The sequence below is a fragment of the Calidris pugnax genome, unplaced genomic scaffold, assembly GCF_001431845.1.
Source record: "Calidris pugnax isolate Ruff unplaced genomic scaffold, ASM143184v1 scaffold38, whole genome shotgun sequence".
Lineage (NCBI taxonomy): Eukaryota > Metazoa > Chordata > Aves > Charadriiformes > Scolopacidae > Calidris > Calidris pugnax.
Window position 1 is genome coordinate 8,753,857 of NW_015090995.1, and position 20,254 is coordinate 8,774,110.

General features: G+C 40.5%; 1 protein-coding gene across 3 annotated transcripts in view; it reads right to left on the reverse strand.

Moving 5' to 3' along the window:
- KIAA1210 (KIAA1210 ortholog) overlaps positions 1-20,180 on the reverse strand; it is a 55,812-nt gene extending 35,632 nt beyond the window's left edge. For 2 of the 3 annotated variants that reach the window (XM_014955367.1, XM_014955368.1), the window contains exons 1-2: positions 20,050-20,180; positions 5,236-5,596 (exon numbers count right to left, since the gene is read on the reverse strand). In XM_014955367.1, the coding sequence (XP_014810853.1) occupies positions 5,236-5,297 (62 nt within the window). In that variant the 5' untranslated portion in view covers positions 5,298-5,596; positions 20,050-20,180. The remainder of the gene's footprint in view (positions 1-5,235; positions 5,597-20,049) is intronic. The other variant, XM_014955370.1, reaches the window with a different exon arrangement.
- Between the last annotated feature and the right edge of the window lie 74 nt (positions 20,181-20,254).

Genomic DNA, 20,254 nt, shown 5'->3' on the forward strand with positions numbered 1-20,254 from the left:
CAACCTTGAAACTACAAGTGATTTAATACAGAACCATAAGCTTGGATCATGCTAGAGTAGAGCACCTTGTGCTCAACTGTTTTCTTACAGCAGAAACCCTTAGGAGAAATTTGGGGAAAAAAAAAAAATCAACCTTGGAATTACATTGGGCTATTTTTTCTGTTTCCTCACAGACAGACTTATCTCGGATTTTCCTGAGGTTGGCTAGTAATCAGCTCTAGTTTCCTGGTACCAGCTCAGGTAGGTTATCTATTGGAAGTACAACTTGGACATACTTCATTTTTGTCCCACATATTTATAGCCAGATTTCAGCTTCTAAAGCCAATTCTAGGCCTTCACATCACAGCTACTAAACTTTCTAGACCTCTGTACAAGGAGAAAATAACAAATTAATCTCTGCAGTTGGCTGTAAAGGTAAAAACCTAGACACTTTAAGCAGCAGAAGTTTCTGAATAAGAGGAGAGCAGAAGGCAAAATTATGACAAGAAGTTTTCATGGCTCAGTCTGGTAAAATACCATAGACAAAAAACCTGACAGTCAAATGGTGCAGAAAAGTGAGAATCACATTCAGCAGATTGTCCCAAACCAAGAAGCTTCTGCTCCAGTGCAAGAGAAGTAGGATAGGCAGCATCAGAGGTGCACATCTGCCAAATACTTGGCACCTTGGTGACAGGGAAAGGGCTGTTCTGCTGAAACCAAACAAATGGGCATGCCTGCTTGGAATTCCTCTGCCTACAGCCAGCAAACGGACCACATCACTGTGGCTGCTAAAACAAACACCATCCAGAGAGAAGCACGATCAGAATGAGGAGGACTGGGAGACGTGGAGTGACTCACTGGTGTATTAAGCCAGAACTGAACTTCTTGCACAGAGATGAGTCAAATTGGAATGAATCAACAAAGAGCAGTAGTTATCTTTTTGTTAATAATACAGCACCATTGTACTAACTGTGCTCAACTGCCTGCAGTGCCATGGCTCTGCCACCTCCTGACTGCTTTTGTTCACCCTCTCTGCTATTCTTGAGTAAGAAAACAGGACTTCAGCCTGCGCATATTTAATACCAGGCATAGCACTGAATGATCCCTGTGGGGTGAAGAAAAAATGCTCACAAATGTTCAAATACTCTGTATGATTGCCATGTACAGGAACATGCTCATAGGTTGAATCTTTCATCATTGAAAGATTCCCCGAGAGACTCGAAATGCCTGGGGAGTCCTTCACCTCAGCTCACCCTCTCTGACTTGACCCCAGCTGGGAGAGCTCTCTGCTTTCCACAAAAGCACATCCCTTCTCTTGTTCAGTGCTTTGCCTTTTGCACCCTCCATTTCTTGAAACCCGGTAGCGTCACCCCTGTGTGGATCCAGGGACTGTCTCTGCACTGGTGAACTTGCTTTGCTGGGCAGGAACCACCTTGCATCCTCAGATGCTTTCACCTCAACAAAAACCCCACTGAAAAATGGTTAATGAGCGATTCTTGCGCTCGTTGGGAAATATTGTGTTGAAGTGGTGTACAATAAAGACAGGTAAACAAACGTATTTCAGGATGCCAAAGTGTTCATGAGAAGCATTTCACCTCACCAGAATTCATCAGCCACACACACAGACCACCCAGATCATCACAGGACCGCTCTGCCACAGCTCCTACTGACTCCAAAGCCACAGGGCCTCCTGACAGCTGCCAGCCCCACTGAGCCTACAGACTGCTGCTGAGCCCAGCCCAGGTATGCCGGGGAATGCCACAGGCAGGGATGGCCAAGGAGCTCAGTGTCTCACTTTAGTGTGAGTCCTGGAGAGATGCTCCTTGTCTAAAATTGCATGCCGAAGAGGAAAGCATCGTGTACTGTGGACAGTCAGTAAACACAGCTACTTAGACCCTGCGGTGATTATGTGCCTCCAAAAAGTGAGAGAGGCCACAGGAGGCGAATGAGCTGCTGACTGAGAAGAGCCAACAGTTTTAAACTGCCCCATTCCACCAGTGCCAAGTTGCTACTTCAGTAGCAGTTGGTGGAGCTTTAAACCACTTCCAGTTTACTTGCTGGTCTCCAAGCTAATACATCAGCTGCTTGCTGTGGATAGGGAACCAAGGACTTTAAGGCCCCCACACAGATACAAAATCTGAATAATGTGTGTTATGCACCAAAGATGAAGGGTCTTCTGGCACTCCTTCCACTGTCCCTTGTAGCGTCTCCAATAAGAGGGCTTGGGGCAAACATGCAGGAGGCAGTGAACAGACATCTCAGCTTAGTTGGTTATCCATCAGGTGGACAGCACTATGTGATCTTTGCAATAATCCCAGTAAACACAAAAATCTCTTCCTGACACTCATCTGAACAGGCAACAATGCAAGCTGCAGCTACAGAGCAACAGCACCTAATCCAGAAAACACATTTCGTTGATTCCATGGTCATAACATCATTTTACATTTGCTATTACTTTCATCTCAAACAATCTAAAAATATATTGAAAAATATACCGGTGCATGCCTTAATCAACTTGTTTTACCCAAATGCTGAACTTCTTTGCAGGATAAGAGTGCACATCAGCATTTTTTGACAATTTTGAACTATAAGAACACAATATCCCACTGGAAGTGCAGAGCTTGGCATAGCAGCAGACCTTCAAACTGAAATATGTCCATAATTCTGGGAGTGCTTGTGAAAGGCACCATGAAATCCTGAGTGACCACATTAAGTACAGACCAGTTAAATACATTTCCTTATAGTCTGTTATAGAAACCAGTTCTGAGCTGGCACGCAAAGCCTTCAGCCAAGTATTTTATATAGCTTCTAACATACTATATTTGTCTTTGGAAATTGGCAGTTTGCATTGACCATCAGTAAAACTTACTATTCAAGCAACCACATTTCCAGCTCATAACTATGTATTTGGCTAGTACCAAAAACTGAGAGACATATGAAAAGATTTCTCCACAGGCTTTAGAAAACTTCATCATATCTGTCCAGGTCAAATATCTTCTTCTGACACCAGGACCAAGCACAACAAAACTCTGCAACAAGGATGATGAGCTATAAACTTACTGGAAGAACAATTTAAGATTATTCAGGTTGCAGATGCTGGTTAAAGAGAAATATAAAAGCAATCTACAACTTTTATTTCAGTGGAATAGCACCCAAGATTGAGGTTGTGAATGAAGAATTACCTGGATTAGGCTTTGGGCTTTCTTTTTAATGTGACATCTCATAAAGGAACATTAACAAAGCACAGGGACAGGACTCTCTGCACAAAGATCAGATTCAGTCATACATTATTGCAGAGTACCAAGGCAGAACCTTTGCTTCCCCTCGAAAAATGTGGAGGAGATGACGGTAAATGTGACAGCAGCACAGGAAAGTGCTACCCAAAGCAGCTTTCAAAAAAGCCCAGGTGCTTTAGCTGGACCTAGCAGCTCGAAGCCCTGGATGGACCCCTTTCCCAGTGGCAGGTTTTATAGCCACTTTGGCTAAATTCCTACTGGTACCTAAGCCAATTGTTTAAAACACAAAAGTAATTTCATTCCAAAATAGCTTTCATTCAGAAAGCAAACTAACTCCTACAGGTCGAATGACCACGTGCGGATTTGAGGAAGACGTTCCAATGACCCATTTGTCCAGAAAGACAAATACTTCATGTCAAACTCCAAACAAAATTAATCTAAAATTAATCTCAAGCTAAGCACATCACTGTTACTGCTGTTGGTATCTTAGGCTCATTTTAACTGCCAATGATCACAGCCAAAGCAGCATATAAAATTTGCAAAGACTGCAAAGTACTAATAGTTGCACTAATCCACTTGGGAACACATCACAGGGCTGAAATAACAGGTTGAGGAATATAATCTGTATATATACCAAGTGTAGAGACCTAGCTGAAGAGCAACAAGAAAGAAGAATTTGTTGAAGACAAAAAACCATGTTCCTTGTAAATCAGGTGGAGATCTACCAGGAGAGATCATATGCCACATGAAAGAAGTTTCATCTGCCCAGCCCTTATAGCCTCTTTCAGACTTCCAAGTTTGTTTTAACTGCATTAGATGCTGGAGGATTTTTGGGGAAAAACAACTTAGCATAAATCAAACAACGTACACTGATTTTTTTAGTCACCTGCAGTGCCAATCCTCTTGCCTTATCAGGACTCACTCATAGCCCTTTTGGTAGTTCTGATTGCATCCTCTCCCTTTTATATAAGGCAGACTTACTTTCCAAATATTGATTCCCTCCCATAGACACTGTCACAAATTTCAGAGGAAAAGAGACAATATGGGATAGAAATGCTAACTGAAATCCAATAGTAATGTGAGAAAAACTCTTGGTATGAGGGATATAACCTTTAGAAGAGGGAAAAGGAGAAAGAGTGAATTGCCAGCTTCCCTTCTCAATTTTTTTTTTCCCTCTGCTAACCAGGACTTACCCGTACATTTAACTATCAGCATTCACATCTTAAGCCTCAAGATACAACTTTCCTTGCCTTTCACTGTGCATTTTCACTTTCTGTAATCCCATACTGTATGCAAGAATAGAGCCCTCTACAGTCTGTTGATGCAAAACATTATCAAAAACCACTGCTCAGTTTTTGCAGCAGAAAATTTTGTTCCATTCCTTAGCAGGGAATGTCAAAGGAAAAAACAAATGTAGCTTCATGGTTGTTTAAAGCGCAAATACTATCACGCATTTCCCTATTCTCTTCTCCCTTTACAGCCTGCTCCAACAGAATATGTCAGTGAAGCAAAAAAAAAAAAAAATTATTTTAAATACAACCAAATCTCACAATGGGGAGTGATTACAGAAGCAAACGTCAGGTTGCTTATACAAAAGCTGAGCACATCAAGTTCTAAAGAGCATTTACTGCCAGATTTCTAGCTGAACATTTTTTAAAAGCCAGTGTGCATTTCTGTATTTCTCATTTTTACGTGTTAATATATAAACAATACAGCTAATCAATAAGGAAGAGGATATTTTTCCTCTTGCTATAATTAGGCAGGAAAAGGTACTTAATTCCTTTCTCAATATTTCATGTTTATACCTCTGAAGGAAAAAACAATATGACCAATTTTCACTCATTTGGTATTTTAGTGAGGATTGATTTTTTGCACTTTTGTACTCAGAATGGTAGTTCAGTCTCAAGGCATAAACATTTTCTTCAGTGCTGCTGCTGAAATACAACAAAGAATTTCAAAGCTCCCACTAGACTCAGCTCACTTTGGAAAGGTGGAGGGGGGAACTCAGCATGGCACTTACTTTTTACTTTTCAGGCAACCGTAGAATCCAGCCATGGTCCTTCCCAGGAGGCGTGTGTGCATTTAATTCATCCTTGTGTGTGGATGCCAGCACAAAGATTCTGCAGCTCTGTATCCTGCTCACCAAATGCCCACACACGCACACAAGAAAGCCAGCATGCCGATGCAATTACTAGCCAGATAAAGTTCCTGATCTGAGGCCCTCAGACTCTGCTGAACTGGGTCCAAGGAGGGCTGTGCCTGTTCCATAAATGGTTATGAATTGTTAACTCCCCCTTTTCCTGTCTCCTTCCAGCTCTTGGTAAGCACCGCATCCTAAGTGTAAAATACCATATGGCATTTGATTCTGTCTCCCTGTGGGACTAATGAGAGGCTTGGTTGTAATTAGGATGTGAAGAAACCCTGAGGAGATTAATTGTTATTGTTATTTTTTAGACAGAGAAAGGCTACAGAAAATACTTGCGACATCTTTGAAACAACCACTAAAAACTGTAGTCATTCTCCAGCACATAAGGGGCACACAGGACCTTCCAGAACAGGCATTATGCCCCCTCACTGTAAATCACAATCTATTCTAACAAGCTGTTCTACAAATTAACAGAAAAAAATACATCCCTGCAATATCACAAGGTCAGGTAAAAAGCTATGGAGTTTAAAGTAACCAGCACACCCATATGAGAAAAATACTGCCTGGTGATGCCCTCTGACAATCCACTAACTGTTTTTACTCACTACCACAACTAAGGAGGCCCTCACTGGGTGTGGAAGGAGGAAAAGGGCTATGGTTAAATCCCAAGCAGCTCCATTCACAGGGTGACCCAAGCCCTGGGGACAACATAGCTGCACACATTTCTGACATTACATTGCATTAAATTCATATGGAAATGAATCTGCATCGTGGCTGTTAAGGACCTTTACCGAGATAAAAGCAGAGAGATGTGGCAAGACATCACTTGTGCTGCCTGCACACAACTAGGGAGTATTGGCAGCCAGTACCAAAGTGTTAGCCTCTTCTTGGAGTCGCAAGTCCTGGTAAGAATCTCAGCTCTTGATTAAAAAAAAAACACATACATGTGTATTTAAATGTAGTAAGTTCATAACTCTGTTAATTGCAAAGGAAAGACTTACACTCATTCCTAAAAGATCAGAAGAAAACCACATTTATTCGTATTTCTCAGCTACTATATAATATTTGAATACTTGGGTCTGGCAAGCCAGTAAGAGAGAGTATTATATGAGTATTTCTATATGAGTTGCCCTTAAAGGTATTGAGTAGCAAGACCAGATCTAAGGTGGAGCAGTTCTTCTGGAAAACTAGGAAAAAAATATTTTAACACCTTTCCCATAAGAGAGACATGAAGTTTGAGAAATGCACCTCTGGTGAGAATCCCCATAACTGACTCAGCTACAGCAGTTTCATAATAGTACAGAACTTTGAAATCTATGAATGGACAAACCAATTTCTCTATTTTCTACAAAGCCCCCTGCACAAAGGAAAGTCATGACACAAATAATAAACAACAGCAAGTGCGAGGGCCATCACAAACAGGAACCAAATCATATTCTAGTCTAGTTTTCCACTTAGCAGGAAAGAGCAAGCCTCTACAAGCAGACAACTTCAATGCCAACCAGAGAAGAACTGCAAATCAAACCTGACATCAAGCAGGTACACTTTCTCTCTTGGGAAAGGACAAAAAAGCAAAAATACAGTAACTCTAGTTGAAGTTTTACCCAAATGAGTTTCGCTGTTGTACTGAATTACTACATTTGTTACGATGACTTCGCGCTGAACTCCTAACCCTAACAGAAAAAAGCTAGCTACAGAGCATTAGTCTCCACCCATCACAGAAAGTCCACAGAGAAAAAAAAAAAGTCAAAGTCAAGGCTCTGGTTATTGGGTAAAAACCACCAAAAAGAAATTCCTGGAGATTACTGGAGAAACCTTCTGACTGGCTTAATGTACAAAACCTTGGACGTAGGATGGTATCTGAAATCTGCCTGCATTTAGTTCAGAAAATGCTACCAATGGAAACATTTATAGTAAGAAATGAAGGAAACCTCATAAGAAATCCACATTTGTATTTAAAAGCAAGAAAGAACAAATGCCCTTTAAGTGGGAAGACCCAATCCCTAAAGCCTGTGGAACGGTGTAATCCTGACGGCTTTGGAAGATTTTTGTCACTTTAATTGCTGTAGAATATGGCCCACAAGCTTCAAAAGATCAGATTTTTTTGCTAACATGAAGCAGATTCCCTGTCTCCTAACCTCCTCAGATAGTTTGCCTTCAGAATATATTTCCTTTCATTATTCTTTTTTCTTTCATGTATTTTTGTCTTGAAATTACTTACTTGAACATGCAAATCTTCATCTGTTGGGTTCCATTTAGGTCAAACAGTCCTGTTCCCAGGCACTGGCAGTTTAGCAACACACATTGCACCATCTAGAAACCCCCTTACTTTCCAAGAAGCACAGACTAGTAAATAGTCATTAAAAATAATTACCCCACCTCAGGATTTAATCCATTTTGATTCTCTATCTTAATATCAGTCTCCAAGCCACTTCATGGTAACAATTGTTATTCACTGCTCTGCCTCTTTAACGTTAGCACAGCTCCAAATGGCTACACACTGAGCTTTTTGGGTACAGATCTGAAATCTTAGATGTTGAGAAACATCATGGCTCTATATCCACAGGTAAATCAGTGCAAGTAAGCAGTTATGTACTGCTCCCCAGGTCTGACAGCCAAACAGTCACTGCGTTGATGTTAGTTAAAGCGAATGGGCTGCTCTACTGCCAGTTAATTAATTAAAGCTGTTGTTTTCAGCTTGGAAAGCAGATGAACACCAAATAACCACAGAATACAGACTTTGGCAAAGTATAAATGTTTTTTTAAAGATAGGGAAGACAGCAAGTTTAGACACCTAGAAGTTGAATCAGATCTGGATTTCCTCTTAAGTTTGTGGCTTGGCTTGATTGAAATATCCCAGTCCAGGCCCACTCTCATTTGAAAATTATGGCCTTCCCCATTGACTTCTTCAAACTCACTGTCACTGCATTCCCTCAACAGCCCAACATTGTGCTACCCCCTGTGATCACTGCACATCCAAATGCACCTCGAGTCTTCTGAGTCTGCAGGCAGAACAAGCAGCCCAGGTGGCAAGCTGCCCTCCCGCAGTGATACCGACAGCAAGGAAGAGGTAGCAGCAGAGCTCCGAGCACTGGTAAACTTCCCAAGAAGTTTCTTAATTTCGCCAAAAGGAATGAGGGAGGCAAGTCTGAGCAAGGCCCAGCAACCCAATCACTGAGAAATGTTTGCACCAAAATTTATCTCCTAAAATCAGCGAGTTATTTGTTTCACAGGCACCTGTGTCTTTGCAAAAAAAAAAAAAAAAGCCTTTCCAAGTAAGTAACCAACAGCAACAAGCAATCCAATGAGGGAAACTCAAAGTGAGATAAAAAACACTGGCATGTTTCCACAGTCACTTCCTACACGTATACACGTACACAGGGTACATGCCAGCAGCCTGACAGCAGAGGTGTTAGGAGCTACACACACAACCAGCAATCCAAAATATGTTTCATGTCCGACAGATCTACTGCTTTTCTTGCAGCCTCTTGCAAATAGATCTCTAAGGTCTAACCATGTTCTTGCCTACCCAGCTCTCAGATGGTGAACACTTCACACTTCACAAAATGTCCATCCAAAGTTGGCTCGCATGCAATCAGGACACATACACAGTGCAAAGCAGCAGGGATGGACCACACGTCACACAGTTAGGAAATCCCATGATTCACAAACTGTGTTTAAATATGGACATTTGCTTATTTATTTATTCGTTCATTTGTTTGTTTATTTATTTATTTGCAGAAAGGGACAAAAGTTTCATATCAATCTTTCACCAAACAAAGCTAGAGACAGGAACAGAAATCCTACAGCCAAGTGACAGACCATAGCATTTCAAGTTTCCTGTATATTTTGATGTCTCTGAACTGACTTCTTGCTAACAAGACAGACTTTGGTCTCTCATTTTTAGCCTTTAGCCCCTACCACAATCCAGTGTACTTTCTTCTCTCCCAGTCACTGTAACAAAGTGACAATTTGACTGCATTCCTGTGGTAAGTTTTGCTGTTACGAAAAACACAGTGTCCATCAGGTGAGAATTCACTGAAGGATGTTTGCAGCTCCCCTGTCACCACTGCAAAGGGGTGAGCTGTCATATACTGATCTATATCCCAAACCATTGCATGATTCTATATGCACTTGAATTTTATATAGTGAAGATTCTGTGTATTTCTTATGTGCATATTGCATTTGTATCCCTTGCAATATTTTTCACTTTTCCGTTATTTTGCCTCTCCTCACCTTTCCCAGCTACTGTCAGCCTGAGCACCATGTGCGCTCCTGCATCCTCCAATGCACTTGAACCCACGAATCTGCACAGACCCTCCCTGCCTTTTAGGGCAGGGCAGCAAACCATTGACATTTTCTATTCATTTGTTTAACGCTGAAAAAGTAAACCTGTCTGTGTCTGGCCATCAAATGAGGTATCTGGGGCAAATCCAGCAGAATCCAAGTCTAGTTTCTAGTTCTCGTGTCTTTACCATTGAGCAATGGAAGCCTAGGTTAATTGAGAACCTTCAGACTAGATTTTATGCTGCACTTGATCTTGCCCAAGTGTTTATTGAAAATGTGGCATTCCAGCTGAATTGCATGTAAAGCACTTCTACCCACTATAACCTGGAATAAACCCTGTGCAGAAATTTAACTGTAACATTGCAAGTCACTCTTCCCATACCACAATTCTCTCTGCATTTGGCAGGTGGATTGTTTACCTGTGTGCTACCATAAATGGGACTTGCAGGGAACATTCTCCTGAAACAGAAATGGATTCAGCTCTCTTACAAGTGAGATTCCCAGGCTGGCAAATGGACCTGCCTTGGGATTTTTCAGTGAAAACACTTCAATACTAAAGAAACGACTAAACATGCATCACTGTTAAAAGCTGGACTATCAGAGCTTTAGACAAGCCGGGTTGGAATCAAACACAGTACTCTGCAGAAAACAAAGAAGTGGAGATAAGAGGATTTCTGCCTTGCAGAGTTTATACATCCATCTGTGATTAATATTAGGAGGAAAATGAGGGTCAAAGTCTATCTCTGAAACTGAAAATAGAGAATGTAGTCAGGGGCCTCTAACTATGTACTATATCAGTTTTTTATTCATGCTTATAAGCCTGAAAGATTTGCCATGATACTTGCTCTGGAGTCTAATTACTGTATGTTGCTCTAATTATGTCTATTTTTACACTTTGTGTACAATGTGTGGGATTTGGAGGATTTTCATTGTTGTTGTTCCCCGTTAGAGGACTTCCTGCAAGCTCCTTCAATAAAAAGAATATTTGAAAGAAAGCAGTGATACATGTAATCTCTTTGATTCCGGTGTTTGGTAATTCTGGTCTGAATCATTTCTTGCAGTTTACCACAAACACATTGTCTTCACCTCTGAGGAAGGAGTGAAGATAAACTTTGGTATGGGGTATCCATGCGTTACTGAATTCTAAAATATGGCCAAAAAGATGCTGGTATGTTAAATCTGTCCTCTGTCTCCCCACAGTAAAACGTGAACTCTTCCTAAATTATCTGGAGATGAAGGTCAGGCCATGTGTCATTCAAATGGTAATTTCCCCTAGAAACAACAGGATCACAGATGTAACCTCAGACTTCAGTGTCAGAAAATACCTATTGCCAAACAAATAATACAGATAAAGAGACAGAAGTATTTGTTAGACATTTTACAAATCTACCAGCACTGATTTGCGTATAAATACGTCATTTATTGGAGAGAAAGTAACAGCATCCCTGTATACATAGACAATATAGCTGGGATGTGCTGCCTCTCACGTATCTGCTTTTTTCATCCAAGATCATAAATCTAAAATCTAAGATTTTAATGAGTTTGAATGAAAAGCAGATTATTTTTGACACAGTGGAAGAGCTTGGTATTTCCTGTGAAAATACTAGCGCGGTCAATATTTTATATACTGAAACTGTGGTCCTTTTGTCTAAGGGGGGGTAGTGCAGAAGCTGAACAAAGGAGCTCTATTTCTACATATTCTGAGTTAAGAAAATACCATGTTAAAAAATATTAAGTTCCAAAAACACAACTTTTCCTTCTCGGTGTCCAGGCAGGCACCAATATGCAAGACCATCTGGAAAGAAATGTGAGAACACAGTATGTAGCTACAGGCACGTGGACCAGTGCCTAGTCTAGATGTCGAACATCAGAGGTAACAGTTACTGAGTCTAAACAAATATCCTGAGACGATGTGAATAATGAATTGAGTTTTCTACACCCCATTCTTCCCAAATTCCCCTCTAGGGATAGATCCAGTCAATGTCCTTGCCAAGCTCCCTTGGAGACGGATCAGACTGACATTGGCACTAATTCTTGTGCTGTGAATAGCAATCAAGTTTAATGACTTCCCATGTATATTAGTTTTGCACTAATGTAGGCCCAACTCTTCAAGAGAATTACTCCTGATTTGTTTGTACAGGTATAAGCAAGAAGAGAACCAGGGACTCACACATCTGGAATAATATTCCTAAAACTATCAACATCCTGAATTTCAACTGTGACTGAAATAAAAATGCTAAAGTGAAGGTCATATCTGATACCATCTCACTGGCTGTTGGCTGAAGTAATAATACGGGAAATCACGGAAGCGCAGCTCTGGGGAAAAGGCTGTCTGACTCCAGTGCCTGCAAACACAAGGCCAAAGATAAAGTGACCATTAACCTTCAGAGAAGGGCAGTGAGGTCCCAGAATGTCCTGCCTGCAGGCTTTATTGCTCCAAGGGGAAATGAATAGAAAAATAAAAGTCAAAACTGCATACTCTTGACATTTAACTCAAATTAGTAGGCAATGGTAACATCTCGCTTTCTCTGGTAGCTTTCCTCTGTATAAAGGCATTAATACAGTACCTGGTCCATTCCACAAACTGCAAAATAAGAAGAAAGTATCAAGTAATAATAAATTTACTCCTACCACTTGCTATCTGCAAGATTAATCACAAGCACCAGACCCATGTCCCTCTGCACAGAATATAGTATTACTCTGTATTGCAGATACAGCAGGGAGAACTGAGGAAGGGTAATTCAGTCACTGTTCCGGAATCCATAAACTGCAACTAACTCAAAGTTCCTGATTCCTGGAAGTGTGTTTTAGAGTCTTTCCCCATCCTCCCTCACTCAATAAGGACAGCCAGAAAGACCCTACAAGAATAGGCACCCTATAAATATCCAAGATAACTTTAAGTTCAGTAGCCAGCCTTCAGCCGTGGGAACTCTTACAGAATCACTGGCATCAAAACACTGAGTTAAATTAGAAATCAATGACTGCACCACATGATTTGGCCCAGCCTGTTCAGAGTTTTAAAATCATCACATAATAAAAAATATCTCATACTGAGCCAATTTCACCAGAACAGACCCATAGCACAGCAGAGTCCTTATACAGCAGTCCAACGCATTACTCTGATTCAAGTTCTGGGAATCTTTAAATATCCCAGTGCATTCCCAATTGTCTCTTAAATATGCTGGAGCTGTTCCCATCATAATGGGAAGGGAAAATATCTAATAAATACCCAGAGGCAGGAAATAAGCTAATTGCAGAAGAATTTTACCTAAAACTGTTGAATAAACTACAGTTCTGTGTCACCAAGTCACATAATCACATGCTTAAAATGGATGTCTGCTTAGTGCTTCCCATTTCAAACAGTGCAACCACAAAGCTGGGCACACACTTAAGTAATGCACTGAGCTGATGGGTCTATCTGTCATCCCAGGATCAGCAGTATCTGAAAAAGCTACAGTTAAGAGTCATGACAAACTTAAGTCCGTTGCTTTAGTATCCTTCTGCTTTACCACGTCGATTAGGGGATGCCTACAGCTTTCTTAGGTTAAATGCCACTCTCAGTCTCACCACTTCGGCCCCCTATTGCTACCCTTTAAACACAACGTACTTGAGATCCACTGGTACTGGCTTCAGGTATTGAATCCTTGCTACTAAGCAATTCCTTCCAACTAGGTAGTTCCCATACAGTGAAATATCAGCCAACGCTGCAGGTCCAAGCAGGAACAGTTGTCACCATGTGCCATAGAATCATAGAATTGTCCGTGTAGCTGAAGTCACCTACTTTCTATAGGTTTTATCAGCACCTACACAAGAACACACACTCAGATCCTCTCATGAAACAGCTCCTTTGGATATAACATAGAAGCTAATGTAACTGATACTGTCTGGCATGGTACTAACTGAGCCCTCAAGGACCTCAATATATTGCCTGAATATAAGCTAGTGTGAAGTCTAAAGACTAGCTATGCTTGTTCTGCACTCAGAGAGCTCCCTTTGTTCATGAAAACACGAAGCAAGCCCTCCATCTACTGAGAACTATTTATACATAATGTGTATAAGACTACTTAGTATTTTAAAGCAACTAAAGTTTGATGAGCTAAGTTACAAGACAGATTTGCACTGCTTTCTTGATTACACAATACCTGTATTGTAATATCTTCTCACTGCAGATGAGATTTAATATTTCACGAAGGCAACTGCAACCAAGTACAAAGGCTAAACACTAATAATACTTCTGAATTTTTTTCCTAGATTGTGCAAAGTTTTCTCACCATGAATTCATATGTAATTGCTAAATATAATGGGATATTAGTAAAAAACATCCAAAGGAAATACCATTGAATGTTGCAGAAGAACCACTGGTCATCAGTAAAAATGGTATTAGTTATGATATGACCAAGTTTTTATTTTTATCAGAATCAGTCACAAAACCAGCAACTACTTTATTTCTGAAGAGTCCCATACACACTACAAGTGTAACACCCTTCCCATCAAAATGAAAACCTGTTCAAAATCTGACATATTTTCCCGTTGGAGGAATGAGGCACATGATTGTGCTGATGCTGTGTAATGTGTAGTAGAATAAAATCTAAGTCACTGCCTATTACTGTTTTTATCCCCCTTATAACTGCAGAATGAAGAACCGTGGCAATGGCCATAGTTTGAAGGCCAGTAGAGCAGAAGAAATGTGATCACTAGAATCAGGGCATGTAAATTGCTTGTATTCCTTTTTTTCCTCTAATCCAATCAACAAAAATTGTGGTGGTATTGTTTCTAGCATAGTTTCTTCAGACTAATCACAATAATAATGGCCAGGATGCTCCTTTTTTTCCTCTTTCCTCTATTTAACATGATTTTATACTGCTTCACATTAAAAATATAATAAGAAACCATTTGCATAGCCTAGAAGCTTGACAAATCAACTAAAGCAAGAACTTCTGAGATAAATGATAGTCTTTCCTTGACTCAGATTTCTTGCTTTAAGCTGATTTATTGTAAGAACCTTAACATTTTAACGTATTTTCTTGTACAATAAGATATCATTCTTAATTATTGCAGAACCCACAGCTTTAGGAGTTTAACTCTCATTAAATCCACCCTTCAGTCAGCACAGTAGCAAAAAAGTGAAAATGTACAAAGACAGATCTAAAAAAATAAAATAAGCATTAAAAACCCAAATGCTTGAAGAACTACATGTTGTAGTTAACAACAGGTATATAAACAGTCTAATGCTCTTCTGCTCACCGTACTGATCTTAAACTCTAACTGCACACAAATATATTGCATTGTGCTTTTGAAATTTACTCTGACGTGGAATAGCTGCATGCTATCTCTTTGAAAGGACCAGATTCTTTAAAAATTTAAAGCTTTATGTATCTGTAAATAAGCACTGTCTTAATAAATCTGGAAAGAGAAAGAATGAAGGATTTTGGAAAGAACTTTCATTAGTATTGTACACAAGACAATTCTGAAATGGCATCTCCAGTTGCATTAACTCTCCTGATGCACAGGAGGTTTTCTATACCCCATTGTCTGTAACATTGTGTTCACATCTCCCTGTTTTTTTAAGCAAGATGTAGAGAGTCAATTACATAAATCCACAAGCTCCCTATGAGGTGTTAAATCTTTTGCTGGCAGACACTAACATAATGTATAGATTGAAAAAGCAACAAAATCAAGCAAGCAGTGTTCATCCACAGTCCCCACTTGCAGCATGTTCCTGGGCAATTTGTACTATGGGTCTATAGTTTAAACTTACAGAGAAACTCTTGGATCATTTCTCAAATGTCAAGAAAACCATACAGCCTACATCCCCTGCTTTCTTTCACCCTTTAACTTCCTCCTCCTGAGATAATGAAATGTATCATATAAAAAAACAGTAAATTCAGAAGACCTCAGAAATCCTGACACTGTTTTGAAAGAAAATAGGATGAGAGAATGCGTCTTCTCTAAACCTCCCCCCTCCTGTCATTACCAGTGCTTCGGAATATACAAATAGTATATATTGAATGATAGGGATAAAATTTATAAGGACATTCCAAGGACATTCCTGACCCCTGTTATCTGGCTGCAGTCATGTGCACCAAGTCAGCAACAGGCCTGGGAAAAGATGCTGGTTTGCCAGATACTGTGATCCAGGGTGAGACAAATGTCCCCAGATCGCATGGTAAGGGCTGCAGCTCCAACTCTCCTAAGCTAGGAACCTTTAAAAAAAAGAAAAAAGTCTTGGCACTCAAAGGAGCCAAGACTGGCAAAGAATCAGCCAAACTACAGCAGCATTAACCCCTCATGCACTGGCAGGTATCCTTCCCATGTAATCTAGTGGAATACAAAAACGGTCTCATAAACTGCAAACTGGGAGAAAGGAAAGGACACACTTGACTGCAAGCTACTGTTACATTTTTTGGCAAATTACAGCAATAATAATTAACAGGCTATATGAATGATGGCAGCCTCTTCTTACCAGTAAATATCAATTAAATTTAAGAAATGCATGTTCAGCAGAAAGAAGAAAGGGCTCAAACAGCTGACGAAAAGCCAAAAAATGGCCATGAAAGCAGGAGAGGCTGTATAACTCCTTGACATACCATTTTGCTGAGGTTAGCTCTACAGAAGGCGTCAAAGTTGTAAGCAAAATAAGTATGTGCACTAACCTCTGTTTTCCCCCACAGGCTTTTAAGCAGCAATTTAAAAAGAAGCTGTGAAATAAGATCCTTGTTACTTCCTACAGTTTTAAGAGCTTAGAGTACTGCAGCCACCCCCAGTTCAGCATTCCTGAGTCAGCAAAACTATGTGATGGCTTATGTGACAAGTATATTGGAAATAACATTTGGTCCTCTCTTCATTTCCAGTTTCTGAATCATTAAAGTTTCTGCTTTCAAGCTTTGTGGCTGAATACATATTTTGGCAGTTTTGCCTGGTTTTGGCTGGTCAGAAGAACGTTCAGAGTCTTGCATGATCATTTGGCTGTGTGAGCTATGACCTGATGACATTTCTTGAGATTTATGGAGGGAACTGCAATAGAGAGCAGGATTGAGGGAGGAACAGTAGTTAAAACGATCCTTGTTAATAACATCAGCTGCAAATCTCAGTGTCTGCTGCTCGCCAAAGAGGTGGTTTCAAGTTCTAACCTGTAGCACTGCTTCCATTGCACATATAAGCTGTCTACCAAAGATAGGGAGATAAACCTCGCCAGATGGAGAGAAATCTATTTAGCTTTATGCTTAAACTGCACAATAGATTGACCTTAAACTGACAGAAGAATCGGCAGAGAAACTTATTTGAGGCAATGCTGGGGGAACAGGATTGCATTTCCACTAAAAACAATGTCAAGTAGCAAAATCTGATGCAATGTGTTTGAATTAATTTAGAAGAAACAGATTAAATTCAAATGGCATCTATGCTTGTGGCATTGGCATTGCTTTTGAAAGCTATTTTAAACTTTAAGAGGATGTATATGTATCTGTGCATGCATGACTTAACATGATGCTGGTGGCATTCCAATAAAGTCAAGCCACCAATTCTTGAGTTTGGGCCGTATCCAGAGCTCATTAAAATCAATGACAGGCTTTCCACTGAGTTCAACTCTTCCTATCATAGCCTGGGCTTGCAATCTGGTGTACAACAGGGACTACAGTCATACTGCTTTGTCCCCTGTGTGACTTACTGCACAGCCTGATGTTCATGTTACATAACTAAAGACATCGAGACCAACCACACCACGTACACTGTCCACAGCTCAAACATAAGGATTACTGAAAATCCTCAGGAAAAAAATAAAAATAAATCAACTCCCCAGTCTGCTAAACCAATGTGTACTTTACTTTCATTTATATAGAGAGACTTCATATAAATAAATATGAACGAATCCCTAACACTTCAACAGTATCACACACAGTAAGTGTTCTGGTTAAAGCTGTAGTGGATTTTAGCAGAGATTAAGCAGTAATGACTAAAGATGTGTTTGTTGGTATTAAATGTATTAGACTGTCTCCCACGTACACAAAGGATTGTTAACTGAGTGCCCACTTTCACAGCTGTTCAAAACTGTGTAACATCTTAGCCCTTCTCTTAATGCTTATGCACGATCCCAGTAATTGCACTTGCAGCTAGTGCTTTCTTGTGAAATATCCTAAGCAACCATTGGTCTCAAAATGGATCTATTTAGAATCTAAAAAATTAGGCCCATATTAAGCAGGTCTTTGGATCAAGTACAATTTCTCATTTCTTCTTTCGCTGTCATACATCTTTTGGTAGAAGAAAATACAGCTGTGCATTTGTCTGCAGCAAATTCTCTGACGGGTAAATTAAGACACATTTCAAGTGGAGACAAACACTAACTTTGAAGCAGAAGTCAATGCCAGTAAAACTTCTTAAGCTGTAAAACTTAGCTTTTACTGGTTAAGTCTGCACTTACTGGCTCCCAGGAAGACTAAAAAGAAGTCTAAAAGGGAATCTACTTCCCAAATGTCTGAATACAGCCAAAAACCTGTACTGTAAGTTCCAAAGGACAAAGAGTTTTGAGTCATCAAATCTGTACCAGGCATATCTCCATCTTTGTGGTCACAGGAATCTAGGACATTTCATTGACATGAAACAACAAACAGCTTAAGTGGAAGTCTTCCAACTCACAATGGTCTAAAAAAACCAGAGGAGTTTATTTTTTGGCTCATGTAACATCCAAGTAACTTGGTTTTGCATAGTAGAAAAAGCATTTATAAACATACATAATTGCATAAATCTATCTCTATACTAAACTTGAGTCAGTCATAAGAAGGTAAGAAACAGTCCTTTGCACTTTCTTACACTACAGTGAGTAAGAACTAAGCCAACTTTGAATTTTGCAGATATAAAACCAAATTCGCTGTTGGGCTGGACAGTCCTGGAATGCTTGCAAACCTTACACCCTACCTGTGCAACAGGGCTGCATTTTTTTTATGACTATGTAGGAGCTCATTCTGGAGAAGTGTAACTGTGTTGACCTTGTGATAAGTCAGATACTGAAAGAGATAAGCAATTTCACTAAGTCAGTGTAACTTTTCAGGTGCAATATTCTTCAGAAATTGGCCTGAAGCACTAACAATGTACTGGTCTGTATGTATAACTATATATAGCTTATATAGCTAAAGGTCCAAACTATAAACAACTGATCAACCAAACAGTGCAAAGAGTGACTCTATACCCATGAAACCACTGGATTAATTTTTCATTGTATCTGTTTTAAAACAGAAAGACAAATATGTATTTGCATTTTGCATCTTATATCTGCAAAGCTACTGAAGTCCTACTTATCATTTATTATATTGTATGAGAGAAAAACTAATAGAAAACTCACATTCATGAAGCTGTTAATAAAAGATAACGCCACCAAACTCACTCTTCTGTTTTAAAACTTCCAAACAGTACACTTCAAGTTACCTTCAACCTCCTTCAGTTTCCACCAAGTATCAGGACAACACAGTATAAAAGATCTACAGTAAGTGTAATCTCAAACAGTTCAGAATATGTGTACTGGGCTACCTCCTTCCAGTTCTCCAATCTGCCACACCAGGTCTGAAATTAATAGAACCCCATCCAAAGCTGCATCAGACAAGCTCTGATGATTGCATGGGTCTAGGCAGAGGAATCCACTCACACAGAGATCTCCGTAGGATGTGGTGCAAGGACATGGCACAAGAAAGCAGTTGGGCTAGACCATGCAAAAGATGGGAGGTAGTTTGCTGGGGTTCTTGGATACTCTGTGCTCATGCCCTACCTGCAGCTTGTTACCTGGATGAAAGCACTTGGCCTTACATGGGCCACTCCTACTTCCACAAGGTTAGTTATCATAGGAAATTCATCAAAGTCCTGACACGATTGAGGCTTTACTTCTGTGTACAGCTGTTTGTAAGATCAAGCTCTTAAACTATGGAGTGTATGAGCAAAATAATCATGAAAGAAATGACACTGTCTTTTCATTCTACTAAAGGTTATGGATCTGATCTGCTCTCTTTACAAGACTCTACTAGCTCTCTCACATCACCGCTGCATACTCGCTCTGAAATCACACGGACTCTCCCAGTCCCCAACACCAGTATTAAGACTTCACATCTGGGAAACAGCCAGCAATTCCACTAATGATGCAACAGAAAACATGAAGTTCCAGCTCATATTAATAACCGTGACAACTTCAGCTAACTAACACAGGCTAAAAAAATTGGTTTAGGGCAGAAAACGTAGAGATCTGACACTGAAAGCCTCCAAGTCTGTAAGTTAACAATAAGGAAGGCAGTTTAGCCCGACAGACCCCACATTAGCAGGAGGAGTAAGCAGACGTTAGCCAGCAGTCGGTGAGTAAAGCATTTGAACAAAGAGCGCATCACAGAAAGCTCACGCCGCTCGCGTTCGCCACCGAACACCCACTCGTTAGCGTTATGCCGTTACTGCCGAGCACGGAGGGTTCCGCCTGTGCAAAGCCCGACCCGAGGAGGTCTCACCGGCACGGCCCCGAGGGGCAGGGAGGCCGGGAGCAGCGGGCAAGAGTCCTCTCCCCCCAGGGGCAGCGAGTACGGAGCCGCCCGGGCTGGGGCTGTGCCCCCTCCCGGTTACCCCCTGCCCTCCCCGTCCC